At 36.9% G+C, this 19,933-nt stretch overlaps 1 protein-coding gene across 1 annotated transcript; it reads right to left on the bottom strand.

Annotated features, from left to right (window-relative positions):
• Positions 1-9,392: 9,392 nt before the first annotated feature.
• Positions 9,393-18,656, bottom strand: LOC114291780 (uncharacterized). Its single transcript, XM_082924092.1, has 4 exons — positions 18,555-18,656; positions 17,264-18,431; positions 14,965-16,369; positions 9,393-10,814 (listed from the first exon to the last, which is right to left on the bottom strand). The coding sequence occupies exons 3-4, from the start codon at positions 15,872-15,874 to the stop codon at positions 9,505-9,507; spliced, it is 2,220 nt and encodes a 739-aa protein (XP_082780218.1). The 5' UTR covers positions 15,875-16,369; positions 17,264-18,431; positions 18,555-18,656; the 3' UTR covers positions 9,393-9,504.
• Positions 18,657-19,933: the final 1,277 nt, after the last annotated feature.

The following is a 19,933-nucleotide window of genomic DNA, read 5'->3' as shown; positions in this document are numbered from 1 at the left end:
CGGCTCTCCTACGGGCAACCATCCACTCAGTATTTTTCTGCCTGGCCATCTGAGTGAGCGACTCACCAGCCATGTTGTAAGGATACGAGCCGGGTAGGTCCCCCAAATCGGTGAAAATGTCTTCGAAGGACACATTCGCTCGGCCAGAAGTGGACGGAGGATTAAGGCCGGTTTCTTCCAAAGCCAAACTCAATGCCACGTCAACCTCCTCTAATCCATCGGATTTGTCCTGGGATGGTTGATTCGGCTGCTTAGCGACCTCTTCGGCTGCCTGTTCGTTCGCTGGCTCTAAGTCTGAAGCCTAAAAGCTAATCTGTTTAAGGTTCTTTAAGCTCGGAAAAACAAGCACCGTAAGGTGCTGTTCAACCTTCAGAATTGGAATGTTATCTGCGGCTGAAAAGGTAGTGTAAGTCAGCTCACATCTGTCACGACCCAAACCTACCCCTATAGGTTTAGCGTCGCAACCGGCCAGTAATCCTTGGATTACCAAAGGCCTCTTGACATAATAGCATATGGTCAGGGGCTGCGAAAGCGAATGTACAAAACATACGAAGTCCATTGAGCTATGAAGACATACATGGAACTGAAAACCTTAAACTTCATATACATACAAGTGACGTCATGGGTACAGTATTTACACGTCACTATCAAGTACATACAAAATGCGACTTGTTCAAAAACAAAGAGACAGTCTTATACATCCATATTGGCACAGCCGCAATACATGACTTGATCTGGAACCTCCTCGTGAGGCGCAAAAGGTGGCTGACCAACACAAAAATACCCCAGGCATCATCTTAAGCCTAATCACGAGCTTGCTCACCTACATACATAATAAATAACTAGTAAGCAGAAGCTCAGTGAATAATAACAAAGTAAAGGGGTAAATGAATGATGTCCTATATTTATGGCTGAAACTGAAATTCACGTACATATTCTCATTCTGAGCATATATAGAATTCAGAGTTCATGCTTAGTCTTACATAATACGTCCATCAGCGTTGACAGATCATACACATAAGGTCTTAAATCGTACTTGTCAGTTCTATATAAGAACCTCCGACTGGGTAAGAATAACTTGTTAGTCCCATAAAGGAACCTCCGGACTGGGAACTTGTAAACTTGTCAGTTCCACTTAGGAACCTCCAGTCGGGTATAGATAGCTTGTCAGTTCCATAAGGAACCTCCAGTACCGGGATCTTGCATACACTTGAAACATATCATTACTTGAATCATAGCATATTGTCATAATGGCTTGTTAGACTTGGACAATCATTCATAGCATAAAACTTGATATTTCATAGAACAATTCTTAATTCTTGTACAGGAAATAATTTACTTGAACATAGCTTTACTAAGTCATTACTCACAGATAATAGGTGTCATAAGCAGACAATTCAACTTCCTTGTGGCGCTCGACTTACACAGATACAGAACGAACGTATTTTAAATAACACACCCGTAAATGATAACTTAGTCCTTTCATGTTTTGGTGTGTTTCTACTTCATTATCCTCATCATGAAGTCTTAATCATGGCCTAGGAATGCCTAGGATGGAATGAGGATGCAAAAATGCACTTGAAAACATTTTTCAAAATTTGCTGAAAATAGAGTCCACGCTCGAGCGTAGGTTCCCTCGCTCGAGCGGGCATGCAGACAATGAGACTTCGCTCGAGCACGACCTTCCTCGCTCGAGCGGACTGCAAACTTTGAAAAAGTACTGGTTACTTGTATTCCACGCTTGACGAACGCTCGATCTCCGCTTGAGCATGAGACTCAGTCCCTCGCTCAAGCGTGCTGCAAGGTATGCAATCTTCTGGGTATATGCATTTCATGCTCGAGTGAGAATCAGGTCGCTCGAGCGGAAGTGCACACACTTAGAGTGCTCGCTCAAGCATGAAGTCCTACGCTCGAGCGTGGATGGAAATTCTGGAATTTTCAGATTTGATCTTTAAGCTTAAACTCAACCTTTAAAGCATCAAACTTGATTTTCCTGGGCCAAAACTTGAAAATATACATGAAAACCCTTAAAACAATATGAATCAAAGATCATTTCAAGAAATCATGGCCTAATGGCTTGCCAATTTTGCAAAATTCAACTAAAAGTTTATGAATGATCCAAGAACATGACATGCATGAATTCTCTTGCACTCAACCTCTTCAAAACATGATCAAACTTGGCGACTTGATAGAAAACATGATGAATTCCCAAAATATAAGTGAGATGAACACATGCATGAAAGAATTCTTTGAAATCATGCTCAATTTGTGAAGAGATGAACATGCATGTGAGAATTCCCATGAAATCAACCTCAAACTCCATGATATGGACATGCATGCATGAATTAATCTTTCTCCTCACTTCTTAAGCTTAATTCTTACATCTCCTAGCTCAATTTACTAGAATTCATAGATGAATCAACTTAATTTCAAGTCTAGAGACTTGTCTTCTTACTTTAGATGTTCAATTGGGCCTTAGGTGCTAAATTCTTGAGCTAGATGATCAAATCTCCAAGGTTTCTTCATTTTCTCCTAGCAATCCCTCTTGTTTGTGTTCAATCTTTTCTTCCTCTCTCTCTCTCTCTCTCTCTCTCTCTCTCTCTCTCTCTCTCTCTCACTCTCACGTTTGAGCAATAAGATGAGGAAAATGAAGGTGCAAAACATGACTAGTGGGGTCAAATTAGCCTTATATAGGCCTAATCAAGAGTTGATTAATTAATTGACATTAATAATTCTAATTTAATCATTCTGAATCGAATTTCAATTAAACCCACCATAAAATCCTATAAATCTTAATTAACATATAAATCAAGTCAATTTGAGAATCGGATGCCGATAAGCCCTTCAATTTGCAAATCGAAATCAAAAGATGAACAGATCTTTCTACATCAAACAGATATAAACACAAAATGATGCAATGCACATATAATCAACTCAAGATTTCTTCTTAATTTCTTATTATGCACACTTAAGCATGAATTATCGTTAATTATGGATCGGGGTTGTTACAGTATCTCAAAAGAATATGGATCGCCTTCCCTTATTTCTGGAGATTCTGATGGCCGAAGAACTGGAGTACGACTCTGATCTGTGCAAGTATAGCATCGTCGGCCGAAACGAGAACTTTTTTCAAATCGTTTCCTGCACAAATAAAACGGTAAGTACGTAGAATTTGAACCAAGTAAATATTTAATAAAAATTCGTGGGGGATTAAATGGTCACCAGGTTCGCCCCTTCGTCTAGGCACTCGATCTTGACGATCTTCGCCCTCGCCGAATTTCCAGTTGCCACAGACAATGACCATGACATCATCAACACACTTGCTAGAGCTGGCAAGCATTGTCACCAGATGATGCTCGGTGTCCTTGGCCGTGAGGAAATAGTGCCCCTGCTGGCCAGAGGATTTGGCCAAGGCATAACAATGCCGAATGGCAAGGATTCCAAGGTTAAGCCTAAGGCGTCGATTTAGTTCTACAATCCCCATTGTTATTTGGCAAAAATTTACGTTCGGCTGAGAAGGGATTAAACCCCAATGGCAAAGGACAACCCTCAAAAGTGGATGAAGGGGAAAACGGACTCCGCCCTCAGCGATTGACAGGAAAGGAAAGACAATCGAACTCTTATCATTCCTTTCCGTGTCAATCACGTTCTCTGCCAAGAGTGATAGATGGACATTGTTAGGAATAGAAAAATGGCGACGGAAACTAGAGACTCGATCCGCAGAAAGAAGGGCTTTCAAATGTTCATAGCAGGTAAAGTGAACACTCTAAACAACAAACAAACAAGGAAAAGGAGTCGAAATGGAAGAGAGAAAAACTTACAAGAAATGAGGAGGACAATGAAGAACGGAAAGAAGTTGCAGAGGGCGTGAAACGAGGGTGGTGAACTGACAAGCAACGAGAAGCGTTGTGCATTCGAAAAAACATACAAACGAAGAAACAACACGATTTCAAATCGTATTAAATGAATGAAGCGTACGAAGGGATGGGAAATTGTAATCATGCCTAAAAAGAGTAGGCGTTCTGATGCTTGCATTGGAATAAGGGAAACCGCCTTATTTTTTGACCCTCAAAGTCCAAAACCAAACATGCCGACTAACTGACATTAGTAGGATGTTTGGGGGATAATTGTGGGGGCCGAATATATTATAAGGAAATCAAGTCATGTACTGTACGACTCTATCCCGGAGGGGCAGAGGTCGAATAACCGGGCCGAATATGAAAAGGAAGCCGAATGAGCGATTGTTCATTGGACGAAAGGTGGGCCCAACCATCAACATCAAGGACGACCATAAATAAGAAGAGCATCAGCTAAGAAACGATATGTAAGAAAAAATAAGATCAACTTGAGGTATAAGCAACCCAGAGAGTATACACTGACTTATCCGTCGGAGTGCTAATTCTGACACCCCCGACCGGAGCGTTCATTTCTTTTTAGGTGATTAACTGAGGATCAAGAGCGTCCTACAGGATCCAAAGTGTATTTCCAAACCACTTCTCCACAATATATACATATATATATATATATAATATTTATTTATTGTGCCCCTGCTGTGTTGTGTCTTGATTTTTTCTTTTTTCTTTTTTAAATTGTCGTTGATCTACCTAGCGGAGCCATGCTGAATATTTAAGTGTTGCCCATGTGTTGGCTTGCTTGATTGGCAATTCGAAATTTTTTAGCATATTTCTTGTGCAGCAATTGAATTTATGCACCCAAGTTTGCGACTGGTGGAACGTTTTGGCCAGTAGTACACAGTTCAACAATATTTTCCCTTATATTGATGCAAATTATTGCAATTGGAATATTTGGGTTTGAAGAAACTTCCCCTAGCATCCAGCTTTTGTGTTCCTCTCCCAGTTCTCACTCTTGTATTCAATGACTATTGCCGGACACGTTTCCTACTCATATTCCAGGATTATTCTGCTGAGGTACATTTATACAGAACACCAATTATCTTTTCATCCTCTTGATTTTTATTGTTTAGTTGATGTTAATTGATATGGAAGACATTTTGTATTTTTTTTTGATCGGCAAATATTAATTGTTAATTATCTCCCCACTTTTGGCAAAGCACCTAAGTACTTACACTCCCTTAATTCAACCCCTAAAGGGAATTGAACCCATGACCTCCTTGGGACTAAGCCTTAAGAAAGGCATGGTGGCCAACTAGGCTAGGCCTTGTTGGTTAGACATTTTGTATATGTTACCTACTAAAAAGAAAAAAGAATCAAAATCCCAAAAAAAAAGAGAGTAGGTTGTATGTTACTCACTGTACTAACGTGAAGTCGTATTGTAGTTCCATAGCAATAGTCGGCCTAATCTTAAATTTTTTCCCTTCCCATATATTAATGTTTTATTTATGAATTTTTCCAGTTGCATTATTTCTGTCTTGTAAGATAAATTGATAGAAGATAAATTGATAAAAAGAGAATAAATTGTAGAGAGAAATTGTGTATCTCTTTTATTATATATTTGTATCTGTGTTGTTAACTCCTTTATATAGAGGAGAGGTTACATAATTTGGAGGAGCCATTGAGGAGCAGCTTACCGAAAGTGGCCGAAAGGCTTACAGAAAGGAAACACTAATGATGAAAGCAAGCAATCACTAATCTATTATAATGCTAACATATTATAATAACCTATTATATAATATTATATACTAACATATGAATAACATATTATAATAGGATAGGTTATTATATAATATTAACAGCCCCCCTCAAACTCAAGAAGGATAGACACTAACCAACTTGAGTTTGGAGAGAGTAACAAAACAAGAAAATAAACTGACAAATAAAAGTGGATAGGAGACACTGTATGGTCGTGTCAGACCGTTGGTGAAGACACTGTATGGTCGTGTCGGACCGTTGTAGCAAGACAGTTTATGGGGTCGTGTCGGACCGTTGTAGCAAGACAGTTTATGGGGTCATGTCGGACCGTTGTAGCAAGACAGTTTATGGGGTCATGTCAGACCGTTGTAGCAGGACAGTTTACGAGGTCATGCCGGACCGATGTAGCAGACACTGTGTGGTCGTGTCAGACCGTTGTTATAGAAGCTAACCGGAATAAATGTCGGGACAGTTTACGGGGTCATGTCGGACCGATGTAGAAGAATTTGGTGGTGCACCAAGGTGGCGACTTAAGGAGTGCGCCATGGGGTGGCTTGGGTGGTTCGCATGGTGTGTAACCATGCTCACCATGATATATGTATAACCCCCCCTCAAACTCAAATAGGTTTGAAGATAGAAACCTATTGGAGGTTGAAACAAATGGAATGTGTTTTGTTTTGTTTTGGTGGTGGAAAAATAATAAAAAGAAGAAAATAATGGAAAAAGGGATGATGCTCACCAACTGAGATGTATAATAATGAAATATTGATGAAAAAAGAAAGATAGAAAAAATAAAATAAAATAAAAAGAAGGTAGTGGGAATAGGAATCTGGAAAAGCTCACCAATGGAGTGGTAAAATAAGGAAATCTCGCGAGAGAAAAGGGATTTTTTTTTTTTAAATGAAAAAAGAAAGATAAAATAAAATAAAGTGATAATGGGCTCACGGGTTTGTTCAAACCCCAGCCATGAGATTAATAAAATAGGAAAGAGTCATTGATTTGGGTGTAGGGTGGCCCATTGATTTGGGTAAAACCAGCACATGGTTTGTTGGTTCAAAAATATTGTTTAAAAAAAAAAGAAAGGAAGGTGGTGGAGAATATGATGATGAATAAAAAATAAAAGAAAGGAGGAAGTCCGAGAGAGAGGTGCCGAGAGAGTGAGAGAGCTCTGTTAGAGAGAGAGAGCTGGGTTTGGTCCTCTGTGTGTGTCGTTTTTTTTTTTTTGTTCATCAGTTTACAACTTTACATTCAACCAACCCCGAGAGAGAGGCCGAGAGAGAGAGAGAGGTGTGTCGTGTGTCCTTGTGTGTGTTGTGTATGCCTCTGCTGGGTGTAAAGGTCCTACCCGTGGGTGTGATAAGTGTGTATAAAGCTCTGTCTATGGCAGCGTGTATGAAGCTGTGTGTGTATGGTCTCCCCCTTGTGTGTGTTGGGTCTGTGTGTGTTTGTCGGGTGTGTGGAGTGTATGTTGGGTTGCTGCTGCCGTGTGTCTGTGGCTGTGGAGAATGGAGCTCGGTGTATGGTTTGTTAATGATCCCTCCCCCCGACGTGAATCAACGTTGTGGCCTCTTGTCTCTATGGTGGGTGTGTCCCTCTTGTCTTGTGTCTGCTTTCTCTCTCTCCGTCTGTGCTGTATGTTCCGTGTGTGAGATAAGTGCATGTCTCAGTGTGGGTATCGTCCCCCTTTTCTCTCTCTAAACCCGTGTGGTGCCATGGCTCAAGGTCGTCCTGTCTGTCTCTCTTTCAGGGAGTATGTTGCCGCCGTTGATGGCGAAGAACTCGAAGTTATGTGTAGAAAATTCTAGCGGATTAGGTTGAGGTCCGGCGGGCGGTCAAGGCAAAGTTGCCGCCCGCCAGAAGGTGAAGAGCACCAAGAGCTTAACCTATAGCTCTGATACCATGTAAGATAAATTGATAGAAGATAAATTGATAAAAAGAGAATAAATTGTAGAGAGAAATTGTATATCTCCTTTATTATATATTTGTATCTGTGTTGTTAACTCCTTTATATAGAGGAGAGGTTACATAATTTGGAGGAGCCATTGAGGAGCAGCTTACCGAAAGTGGCCGAAAGGCTTACAGAAAGGAAACACTAATGATGAAAGCAAGCAATCACTAATCTATTATAATGCTAACATATTATAATAACCTATTATATAATATTATATACTAACATATGAATAACATATTATAATAGGATAGGTTATTATATAATATTAACATGTCTAACCAATATATGCTGAGCATTTTGCGTGCCATGCAGAGTTTGATAAAGAAAGACCGTGATGATCAGAATGATCCTTCAATGGCGGAGTTCCTTGACGAATTAGTCACTGCATATCGTGATCCAGCTCTGATGCTGATTCAATATTCTGGAAGAAGTGATAGAAACACTTCTCTCCTTCATACTGTTGAAGTTTGAAGTTGGAAGGTAACATCGATTACTAACTGCTAAGTTTAAAGTAGCGCTGTATGGTCCTTTAGATTGTGCAGTCTCGTGAATGGTTTGTGGCGGTGAAAACCAAAAATAAATTACAAAAATATTTTTTTGTTCCTAAAGGAAATGCTGTTGTTGTTGTTATTATATCATCATAAATAATAATCATCACCATCTCAATACCAACAGAGTTTATTATTGTTATCATCATGTTGTTTTGGTTTCTTTTGACTTTGATTGAAATTTAAACACTATCACACCCGAGCCAAAGAAGTCCAAACCCCTGCGTTTAATGCTACAATTATTTATTTATTTTTATTTGTAATAGAAATGTAGCACGCCACACCACGGGAGCTTCTATTTGCACACACTCATTCCCCTTTTTACATATCTTTTTTAACAAATAATTAGTTTGAAAGTAGATTTCTAAAAATAAACAATTGGTTCGGAAGTAGCATTCCGAAAAGAAATAACTTGTTCGGAAGTAGAGTTCTGAATTTTTTTTTATTTTTTCGACATTCAAATTCCAAATGTATTTATTTAATGTCTATAATAGCAATTTCATCTAAAAATAAAATTATAATAAAAATAATTTTTATTAAGTGTGTGTAAAGAGAGGAATAGGGATGTGCAAATAGAAGCTCTCCCACACCACACCACACCTAGGCAAAAAAGGTCCAAACTGACGCATTTACCCTTGAGAGGGCCTAATCTCTTGGAGGAGGAGTGAATGATGGAGACTGGTGGGTCTTATAGATAAAAATTTAGATGGAGCTTTGCTCTGAAACTCGGATTCCCGCTTAGGTTCCTTTACTGTGAGGGTTGTGGTTATCTTCCGTCAAAGAGTTGCTACTATAACGATTGTCATTTATGATGTTATTGTGTCGTATTTGCACAAACTGTAGAGAATGAGGATTCCACACTAAATTGGCAAAATGTATATGTAAATTTTTTTTTTTTGGGGGGGGGGGGGGGCAACAATGAACGTAACATTCATTGAATAATTTTTCAAGAATAAATATTTATGGGCAAATTACAAACACCCCTTTCGAGATTTGATAAAAATACAGATTCTCCCTGAGGTTTGAGAAATTATAAATTGTCCCCTGAGGTCAAATTTTCATAACAAATTAAGAAAAATTAAAGGGGAATCTGTATGAAAATAAAAACCTCAGGGGGCAATTTGTTATGAAAATATAAACCTCAGGGGGCGGGATATAATTTCTCAAACCTCAGGAGAGAATCTTTATTTTCACCAAATCTCGAGGGAGGTGTTTGTAATTTACCCAATATTTATTGATGCCCGGTTACAAATTCCTGTCTTCATCCAAAGATAAAATCCCCACTACTCCTTTAATTATTCCAATTAAAGATAAATTAGATAGAAGTTGCCAAACCACCGAGCCAAACTCTTATTCAAAGCATTCCATCCACCTTTTGGTGTGTAGGATTGACTTTTTAGAGTTCATCATGGTCACGATCATCATCAGGTTTAGTGTGATCATGAACTTCAAGACCATGGTTTTTGCGAGGCAAGATGCAATGTAAAGAGGGCAAATTGGGAAAAATTTTCTTCACGCCAACCATTATGTAGTCATTTGTGGTGCCGGGAGCAAAGTTGATGCGTGCATAGGAATCCCCTTTGAATAGATATGCCTCATCAGTCCTGTGCAAAGCTAGCGCTGCATCAATTCCATTTTCAAAGATGGTGTTTTTCAAACTAGGAAAGCCTTGAGTGTTGACAAAGAGGTGGGAATCAGAACTGTAGTTTATATAAGCATACTGGTTTTCTTTGAAGAGGTAAGCTTCATACCTTTTAGTTGACTCAAACGCGGCGTCTACACCGCTTTCAAAGACTGTCCCTTTGAAGGAGGGGAACATTGCAGTAATGGTCATCGGGCATTTGATTATATTGTCATTGGTGGTGCCTGGTGTGTAGTTAATCTGTGCACAGAGATTCCCGGAGAAGATGGACGCTTCATTCTCATTATGAGACCCGAAAGCACAGTCTATTCCATGTTCTGCAAAGGCTGTGCCTGTGAGGGATGGATACCCATGGCAGAATATATAGGCTTCATTTGTACGAGATGAACGAAATGCAGCATTCATGTAGCTCTCAGAGTTAGCTACATTGCCAGCATACCAATGGGTGGTGTCACAGTCAAAGTCAGAGTCGATGGACACTTCCTGTTGTTGTTGTTTCTCTTGCTCGGAGACGGAGATGGCACTGGGTTGGTAAATACTAATGGTTAGAGGCACCCTCCCACAATTTGCATCTAAGCAATCAAATATTGGCCACCGAATGTTGAGCAACCTTGATGGATGCGATTGTGGGTTGAATTTCCCATTTATTCTTATTACGTTATCTATTTTCTCCAGTCTTGTATACCTCGTGCTAGCAATAAGCCTGAAGAGTTGGGCAGACCGGATGCATTGAGGGGCGATCCCAGCAACAAAGCAGACCTCGTCTCGGGCAGCGTACTGGTAACGATCACCAAGAGTCTCAGCGACCCAAATGCCACCGGGAGCATATATCTCGTATCGATATACCTCAATTTTAGTCTCAATGTTGAGGCTGGGATGCCAAGCGGTGTTAAGCGTGGTGCTAACGAAGGCATGGGCGGTGGGTAGGGTGGAATCAAGAGGCCTGCCACCACGATGGACGTAGTGTTCCAGATTGAAGTAGACCTCGTCGAGAGTGCCTTCTTGACGCCTTGCTTGGAATCCATTCCGAAAGACCTCCCGATAGGGGTAAGTGTTGGAACAATCTTTTGTGTATATAAAATAACTTGAAATAAATTTAAATAAAATAATAAAAAACATATCAGATTTATTTATCGAACCGAATTAAAATTAAGACAAAGTCGAGTGGGTGACACTCTATCCTTAAGACAGATTCGCTCCGCTACGGTACTTACGGTTGAGTGGCGTCTATCTCCCAAAATACAATGATCTTCACAAATTGTAGTAGCACTTCAAACAATTTGTTCGGCGAACCAAACCTATGATCTATACTCTCTTTAATTTATTCTAAAACTAAATATGAAGAATAAATGCACTAGAGAAAAATTGGACAGCAATGAGATAACTTGACTGATTTTTTCCCGACCCCTAGATTGCTGGAATCAGATTGTATTTATAGGCAAATTTCCAAAGGCCCGAACAGGTACCAAACCCGGAATGAACCGATGCACTAAAGAAATGAACAGGTGCACCATGAATTCAAACATTAATTTGACCGTTAGCATTTTGAAAACAAATTTGAAAAGTTTCCGTTGGTCAAACAAAGGAACAGTGGTTCATTTATTATTTAAACTATTTCAAATATATATGTATATATATTAAACTATTGAAATAGTTAAATAAATAAATAAATAAAGAGGTACAAAATTTAGGAAACTTTTTAGGAACCTAAAATTTAAATTTAGAATTAAATTAAATTCTCACAATTGCAAATTTTAGGAAACCACTTAGGAATCCAAAATTTGAATTTTAGAATTAAATTAAATTCTCACAATAATTTTTATTGAAAAAATTCAAATGAATTTTATCTAAAAAATTAGTGTTAGACCCGAAAACGACGTCAACTTCCCATTTACTCATAAATGGTTTTGACGTTCCGTCTTCACCGTGTGACTTGCCACGCGGCAAGGAATACTTCACCTCTTCGGACCCACTCAAAAAGACGTTTGGGGCCACTCAATTTTGGGCTCAAAAAATATGCCTATATTAAATCATTTTTCCAACAATCCCCCACATGAATGGAATTTGACGGAGAGAAAATGCAACAACATGATCTAATTTCAGAGAGTACAGAAATTGGTAATATTCTGCAAATGATAGGTAACTTTTGGCTTTGAATCTTCCCTTGTGAGACTATCGGATTTACTAACTAACCAGTGAACATGATGTCTTGAACTGTTCAGTCGTTTTTGTAAACCAAGACAAAAGAACTCACAGAGTATATTCCCAGACACAGTTTAGTTCTCACTATTGTGTTCATTTCGGCCCTGAACAACCTGGTCTTTCATGAGTGCTCTAGAGAATTGTAGCCCTTCACAAATCTCATAGAACCGGCCCAGTTCACACTCACATAGGTGATTATTACGAAGAGTATCCTGCTATACTCCACTAGGTTAACCTAGATATAAGAATCATTAAAAGTTTGACTTAACCTAAAACGCTACAGACATCACTATTTCATCATAGAAATGGGTAGGAGTTAGACTCCCCAGTGATCCTTCTGAGGCAATCACAACTTGGTTGTCCCTTTGAACCTAGATCTTGGGATCTCCAGTCAACTAGGTTGGGTTGCCGTTGTGGTAACTCTTATTTAATAGGCTTTAATCCCATTCCCCTCGATGAATTCCCAACTAACTCTCTTGCTAACCCTTTGGTTAGTGGATCCGCTATGTTGTCTTTACACTTAACATATTCTATGAAAATAATTCCATTAGAGAGTAGTTGTCTCACGGTGTTATGTCGACGACGAATGTGTCGTGACTTATCGTTATACATATGAGTCTGTGCTCTACCTATAGCTGATTGACTATCGCAATGTATGCATATAGCAAGCACCGGTTTTGGCCATATCGGAATATCTTCAAGGAAGTGGCGAAGCCATTCTGCCTCTTCCCCAGCTTTGTCTAAAGTTATGAATTCAGATTCCATAGTAGACTGAGCAATACAAGTCTGTTTGGAAGATTTCCAAGATACAGCCGCCCCACCAAGAGTAAAGACATACCCACTGGTGGACTTCGAGTCTTTAGTATCCGATATCCAATTTGCATCACAGTATCCTTCAAGTACTGCTGGATATCTAGTATAGTTAAGCCCAATGTTACGAGTAAATCGGAGATATATAAGAACCCTTATAATTGCTTTCCAGTATTCTACTCCCGGATTACTCGTATATCTACTTAATTTACTTACTGCATAAGCTATATCTAGGCGAGTGCAGTTCATCAAGTACATTAAGCTTCCAATAATTTGGGCATACTCCAATTGAGAAATATTTTCCTATACATTCTTAGAAAAATACAAATTAACATCTACAGGTGTTCTAGCAAGATGATCATCATCTTTGCTGAATTTGTCAAATATTTTCTCAATGTAATGAGATTGTGACAAAGCATATCCTTCTGAAGTTTTGGTAATTTTCATACCAAGAATTACATCAGCAATGCCCATGTCCTTCATGTCAAAATGTTTATTCAACATTTTCTTAGTAGTTTTAATCATATCATTATTACTACCTATTATGAGCATATTATCTACATAAAGACATACAATGACATAACCTTTGTCTGTGTTTTTAATACAAACACATTTGTCACACTCATTAATTTTAAATTCATTTAACATCATTGCCTTGTCAAATTTCTCATGCCATTACTTTGGCGCTTGTTTTGAACCATATAATGATTTAACCAATTTACACACTTTCTTTTCTTTCCCTGGAACAGAAAACCCTTCTGGTTGTTCCATGTAAATTTCTTCATTTAACTCACCATTTAAGAAAGTAGTTTTCACATCCATTTGATGAATTTCTAGATTGTATAGAGATGCAATGGTAATTAGCATTCTAATGGATGTTATTCTAGTAACCAGTGAGTATGTGTCAAAGTAATCAAGACATTCTTTTTGTCTAAAACCTTTGACCACAAGTCTAGCCTTGTATTTGTCAATTGATCCATTCGCTTTCAATTTTCTTTTGAAAATCCACTTGTAGCTAAGAGGTTTACAACCTGGTGGCAAATCCACCAATTCCCAAGTGTAATTTTGCAAGATGGATTCAACTTCATTGTTGACAGCTTCTTTCCATAAAGGAGCTTCAGGACTGGACATAGCATCTTTAAAAGTTAAAGGCTCATTTTCTAACAAAAATGTTAGGAAATCTGGACCAAAAGATTTTAAATTTCTAACACGCTTACTACGCCTAGGTTTTTCTTCCTCATTTTGATCTAACTCTTGTTCTTGATCATGTTCTTGATCCTGACTAGTAATGGCATCATGAGATCTTTTATGACTACTAGTCTCTTGTCCAGTCTTATTTGGAAATACATGTTCAAAGAATGATGCATTCCGAGACTTAATAATAGTATTTACATGCATTTCGGAATATTCTGATTTATGAATCAAAAACCAATATGCACTACTATTATTGGCATAACCAATGAAAATGCAAGCAATGGTCTTAGGACCTATCTTAGTCTTTTTAGGACTAGGAATAGCCACTTTAGCCAAACACCCCCACACTTTTAAGTATTTGTAGGATGGTACTCTTCCATGCCACATTTCATAAGGTGTTTGATTCACTTTCTTTCGGGGTACTTTATTTAAAATATAGTTTGCAGAAAGTATTGTTTCCCCCCCACAAGTTCTAAGGTAATCCAAACCTGATTAACATGGCATTCATCATTTCTTTTAAAGTCCTATTTTTCCTTTCAGCAATTCCATTTTGCTGAGGTGAGTAAGGAGCGGTGGTTTGATGAATTATTCCATGTTCTTTACAAAACTCACCAAAAGGTGATTCATATTCACCACCTCTATCACTTCTAAGTTTCTTGATTTTCTTACCAAGTTGATTCTCAACTTCATTCTTATATTGAATGAAAGTTTACAAAGCTTCATCCTTGGTTCGAATTAAATAAACGTAACTATATCTAGTATAGTCATCTATAAAAGTGATAAAATATTTTTTCTCACCTCTTATTTGAATTGATTTAAAATCACAAATGTCATTATGAATTAATTCAAGTGATTCCGTACTTCTTTCAATTGAATGAAAATGAGTTTTAGATAATTTTGCCTCAACACAAATTTCACATTTATGATTTGAATCAATGTCAAATTTAGGTAAACATTTCATATTAATTAATCTACGCAAAGATCTATAATTAACATGTCCTAGTCTACCATGCCATAAATTTGAAGACTCAAGCAAGTAAGAAGAAGATGTATTTCTATTAATACCAGAAGGTACAACAGTCATTGCATTCATTTTGAAAAGGTCATCAGACATGTAACATTTTCCTACATACATCCCGTTTTTGGTAAGTACAAACTTGTCACTTTCAAAAACTAGCCTAAACCCATTTTTACTCAATAAAGATCCGGAAACTAAATTCTTGCGAATGTTCGGTACATGCAGCACATTGTTGAGAGTGAGTTCCTTTCCTGATGTCATCTTAAGTACAATCTTTCCTTGTCCTTCAACTGTGGAAGTTAAGGAGTTACCCATAAAGAGTTGTTCACCATTGTCCACTGAAGAATAAGATGTGAACATCTTTTTGTCGGCACAAATATAGCGAGTAGCACCAGTGTCCACCCACCATTCTTTAGGATTTCTGACAAGATTTGCCTCGGAAACAACTATAGAAAGATTGATGTCATCGACACCATTGGAAATATTGTCCACTTCGGTCATATGGGCTTGAGCAGGCTTCTTGCTTGTTCTTCTTTTGCTTTTGCCTTTGCTACGGCAATCTTTGGCTCGATGTCCCTCTTTGTCACAGATGTAACATTTGCCATTAAACTTGTACTTTTTATTATCCCTCCATTTAGAGCCTTGTGATGAACTTTCTCCAGAAGACTTTCGTTTCTTGGTTTTTGAAGCATGTTCCACCACATTTGCCTTAGACTCCACAGGATGCTTACCAGTCCGCTTTTCAGAATTGCGGTTGTCCTCCTCAATCCTTAAATGCACAATTAATTCTTCCATAGAAATTTCTTTGCGCTTGTGTTTGAGATAGTTCTTGAATTCCTTCCAGCCTTTTGGTAATTTTTCAATTAAGGCTGCAACTTGGAAGGATTCACTGAATGTCATGCAGAATGCGTTAGAAATCTTGAGCTTGGCTGATCACATTTTTTGAATCAACTATTACAAAATCCAAGAATCTGCCAACCACAAATTTCTTTGAGCCGGCATCTTTCGTTTTGTACTTTTTCTCCAACGATTCCCAAAGTTCCTTTGCTGTCTTGATTGGACTGTAGACGTTGTATAATGTGTTGTCAAGTCCATTCAAGATGTAATTCCGGCAAAGGAAATCGGCATGTTTCCAAGCATCAACCGCAGCAACCACTTGGCGGTCGGCTTCATCCTCTTCCAGGATAGGAGCATCTTCACGGAGGAAATGAGCCAAGTTTAGAGTTGCAAGATAGAACAACATTTTCTATTGCCATCTTTTAAAGTCAGTTCCTGAGAATTTCTCTGGCTTCTCTCTATGATTTATTGATACTGTCACCACAGGAGAGGGGGTTGGTGCAATTGCAGCCACCACAATAGTACTTGTATGGGCATTTGTTTCAGTAGCCATCAATTCTAATATATAAAACAAAATTATAATTAGAATTTACACTACACAGAAAATTAAACCAAATTCACATAATTAAATTCTGTAAAAATAAAAGAAACAAGAATGTAACTTTTATTTTCCAATTAATTTGAAAATAAAATAAAATTTTATTTAAACAACTTAATTCCACACAGAAAATTAAATTCTGTAAAATAAAAGAAATAAAAACTATAACTTTTATTTTTCAATTAATTTGGAAATAAAATAAAATTTTATTTAACCAAAATAATTTCACACAGAAAATTAAATTCTGTAAAATAAAAGAAATAAAAAGTATAATTTTTATTTTTCAATTAATTTGGAAATAAAATAAAATTTTATTTAACCAAAATAATTCCACACAGAAAATTAAATTCTGTAAAATAAAAGAAATAAGAAAATAACTTTTATTTTTCAATTAATTTGGAAATAAAATAAAATTTTATTTAACCAAATTAATTCCACACAGAAAATAAATTTCTATAACACTTCAATAATTCAAATACTAAAACAGAATTTTAAGTAATGAAAACTCAAAAAATAATTTCTAAAACTCAAAATTAATTTCTGAAAAAATTCCACAAAAATATATTCTGAATTGTTAATGCACCAGTATCACACTACTAGTTGTTGTCAAAGAAAAGAGACAGTATATTACTACTATCTGTCAAATAGCATATAATCACTATTTGTTTTTCCAACCAGAATATTATTTTTTAAATCCACAAAAAATAATTTTCTTAAAAAAGAAAGAGAAAAGGAAACAAACGAAAAATTCTGTAAACAGAATAATTCGAATCTGTCTTAAGATTGTTGGAACAATCTTCTGTGTATATAAAATAACTTGAAATAAATTCAAACAAAATAAATAAATAACATACCATATTTATTTATCGAACCGAATTAAAATTATGACCAAGTCCAGTGTGTGACACTCTGTCCTTAAGACAGATTCGCCCCGCTACTGTGCTTACGGTTGAGTGGCGTCTATCTCCCAGAATACAATGATTTTCACAAATTGTAGTAGCACTTCAAACAATTTGTTCGGCGAACCAAACCTGTGATCTATACTCTCTTTAATTTATTCTAAAACTAAATATGAAGAATAAATGCACTAGAGAAAAATTAGACAGCAATGAGACAACTTGACTGATTTTTTCCTGACCCCTAGTTTGCTAGAATCAGATTGTATTTATAGGAAAATTTCCAAAGGCCCGAACAGGTACCAAACCCGGAATGAACCAATGCACTAAAGAAATGAACAGGTGCACCATGAATTCAAACATTGATTTGACCGTTAGCACTTTGAAAACAAATTTGAAAAGTTTTCGTTGGTCAAACAAAGGAACAGTAGGTTCATTTATTATTTAAACTATTTCAAATATATATATATATATATATATATATATATATATTAAACTATTGAAATAGTTAAATAAATAAATAAATAAAGAGGTACAAACTTTAGGAAACTTTTTAGGAACCAAAAGTTTAAATTTAGAATTAAATTAAATTCTCACAATTACAAATTTGAAGAAACCACTTAGGAACCCAAAATTTGAATTTTAGAATTAAATTAAATTCCCACAATAATTTTTATTGAAAAAATTCAAATGAATTTTATCTAAAAAATTAATGTTAGACCCAAAAACGACGTCAACTTTCCATTCACTCATAAATGGTTTTGACGTTCCGTCTTCACCGTGTGACTTGCCACGCGGCAAGGAACACTTCACCTCTTTGGACCCACTCAAAAAGACGTTTGGGGCCCACTCGATTTTTGGGCTAAAAAAATATGCCTATATTAAACCATTTTTCCAACAGTAAGTTCCTAGCGAAAGACATGGCGGAGGATGTCTTCTTCTCCACTGCTACTTCTGTACACAATGTCAGGCAGAGGGGGAGCTGCAATACGACAGTTAAAGTAGTAAACAGTTTCTACCAAAAATTGAGCTGCACGCTCGTCTTCTTCATTGACAGGTTGAGGGAAGTTTGCTGCACATCCTCTCCACTGTGAATTCGGTGATATCGACATTTTCTTCTCTTTTCCTGTAAAATAAACATAAGGCACAAACCATGTTATGTATGATCTTGCATTAAATTATCAACATAACCCACAGGAGCTTATTTAAAATTAACATCAACACGACAATAACATAAAAACTACATCACCTCAATCGGAATAAATAAAATCCCGACAAACTTTGATGCTCAATGAATAGGAGAGAGGCCTTTAGGATAGAATCGATAGTTGAGACTAGTCTTGACATAACTGAGGAAACCTGAGGGACTAGGGAGGGGTATATATAGTGTTTAAGCCTTAGCCACAAACTACATTGGATGTCACGAAGAATTCTTTGAGTCATCCGAATAAAAGATAATACATTTCTTTATATGCAAGGCATGTAATTTTTTGATATGAGAGAGATGCAATTCTTTTCTCTTTTTTTTTTTTTTTGTTGAGAAAAGAGTATTTCAGGTTAAGCGTTTGGATGGAGTTATTGGGTGAGAAATAATAAGAAATGATGAGAAAGAGTTTTTTTTTTTTTTTTTAATTTTATTTGGTTTATAAGTAGAGTAAGAAATGGTGAGAAAGAGAACTCTTTTAATAAGTCTATTTATTCCTCATTAAGAGTGGGTAGAAACAAATTTATTGGTTGTCAAATATTTATAATACTACCAAGATTGTCCTTTAAAATATAAAGAAATAAAAGCAAATTTCACTCATATTTCTCTCTCACATTCTTTATTTTCTTACTCATTCAAACATAATAGTGAGAGAATGCTATTATTTCTTTTCTTTTCACACAGTGTAAAGGCAAGGCATGAAATTTTCATTAACATGGCTCTGAAGAATAAAAGTGCACGTTTTTTTCTTTTTCTAATATGCTTCCTCTTTTGTGGACTTTTCTACATGCCTTGAGTTGGTGATCATTCATTCTCTCTTGTGGTTCAATGAATGAATGAATTCACAATTGATAATCCCTCTTGCCACATTTCACACATTTTGTTTAATTTGCACGGGATATTATAGTTTTGTTCGGCTTCAAAAAATGTCAAATAGAAAATTTCGATTGGTTAAAAATATACAGAAATTCTATTAACCTAGAAAATTTTAAAAATATTTATTGATGATGAAATCATACATTACATATTGGAGTTCAACAATAAGGATGAGAAAGAAAAAAGGACAAAAAAGGATAACCAAGCATAGTGTTGGTGAGAAACCAACACTAGCTCATAGGACCACAAACATTCCAAGCAGGAGAGCAGATTAGCAGCCAGAAAACCACAATCCAGAACACTAACAGCAGAAGAATAGCAGATTCACCTTGAACAAAATTTGACCAAGAGCAACACTCCATACACAAGACCAATGTAACAGTCCACTGCTGAGGGAACCTGTCCTCTACTGATAACATTCTAACAAAAACATACCACTACCAACAACTAGCAAAAGGCACACAGCAGAGTTATTAGTTCTAGCAGATACACTGCCTCCACAAAATACAACCAAAGCCAGAACATTAACAGCAGAAGAAAAGCAACCA

Source organism: Camellia sinensis, chromosome 4, assembly GCF_055761805.1.
Source record: "Camellia sinensis isolate YWXY chromosome 4, ASM5576180v1, whole genome shotgun sequence".
NCBI lineage: Eukaryota > Viridiplantae > Streptophyta > Magnoliopsida > Ericales > Theaceae > Camellia > Camellia sinensis.
Note: the sequence above shows the minus strand (reverse complement) of the source record. Positions and strands in the feature narration are given on the sequence as shown.

What these genes read in the sequence shown, in the direction of transcription:
- LOC114291780 (XM_082924092.1), bottom strand. Translation starts at nt 15,874, where the DNA reads ATGACATTCAGTGAATCCTTCCAAGTTGCAGCCTTAATTGAAAAATTA. An exon ending in GTCTTCAAATTTATGGCATG is followed by an intron (nt 10,815 to 14,964) that starts GTAGACTAGGAC and finishes TATACACAAAAG; the next exon opens with ATTGTTCCAACACTTACCCC.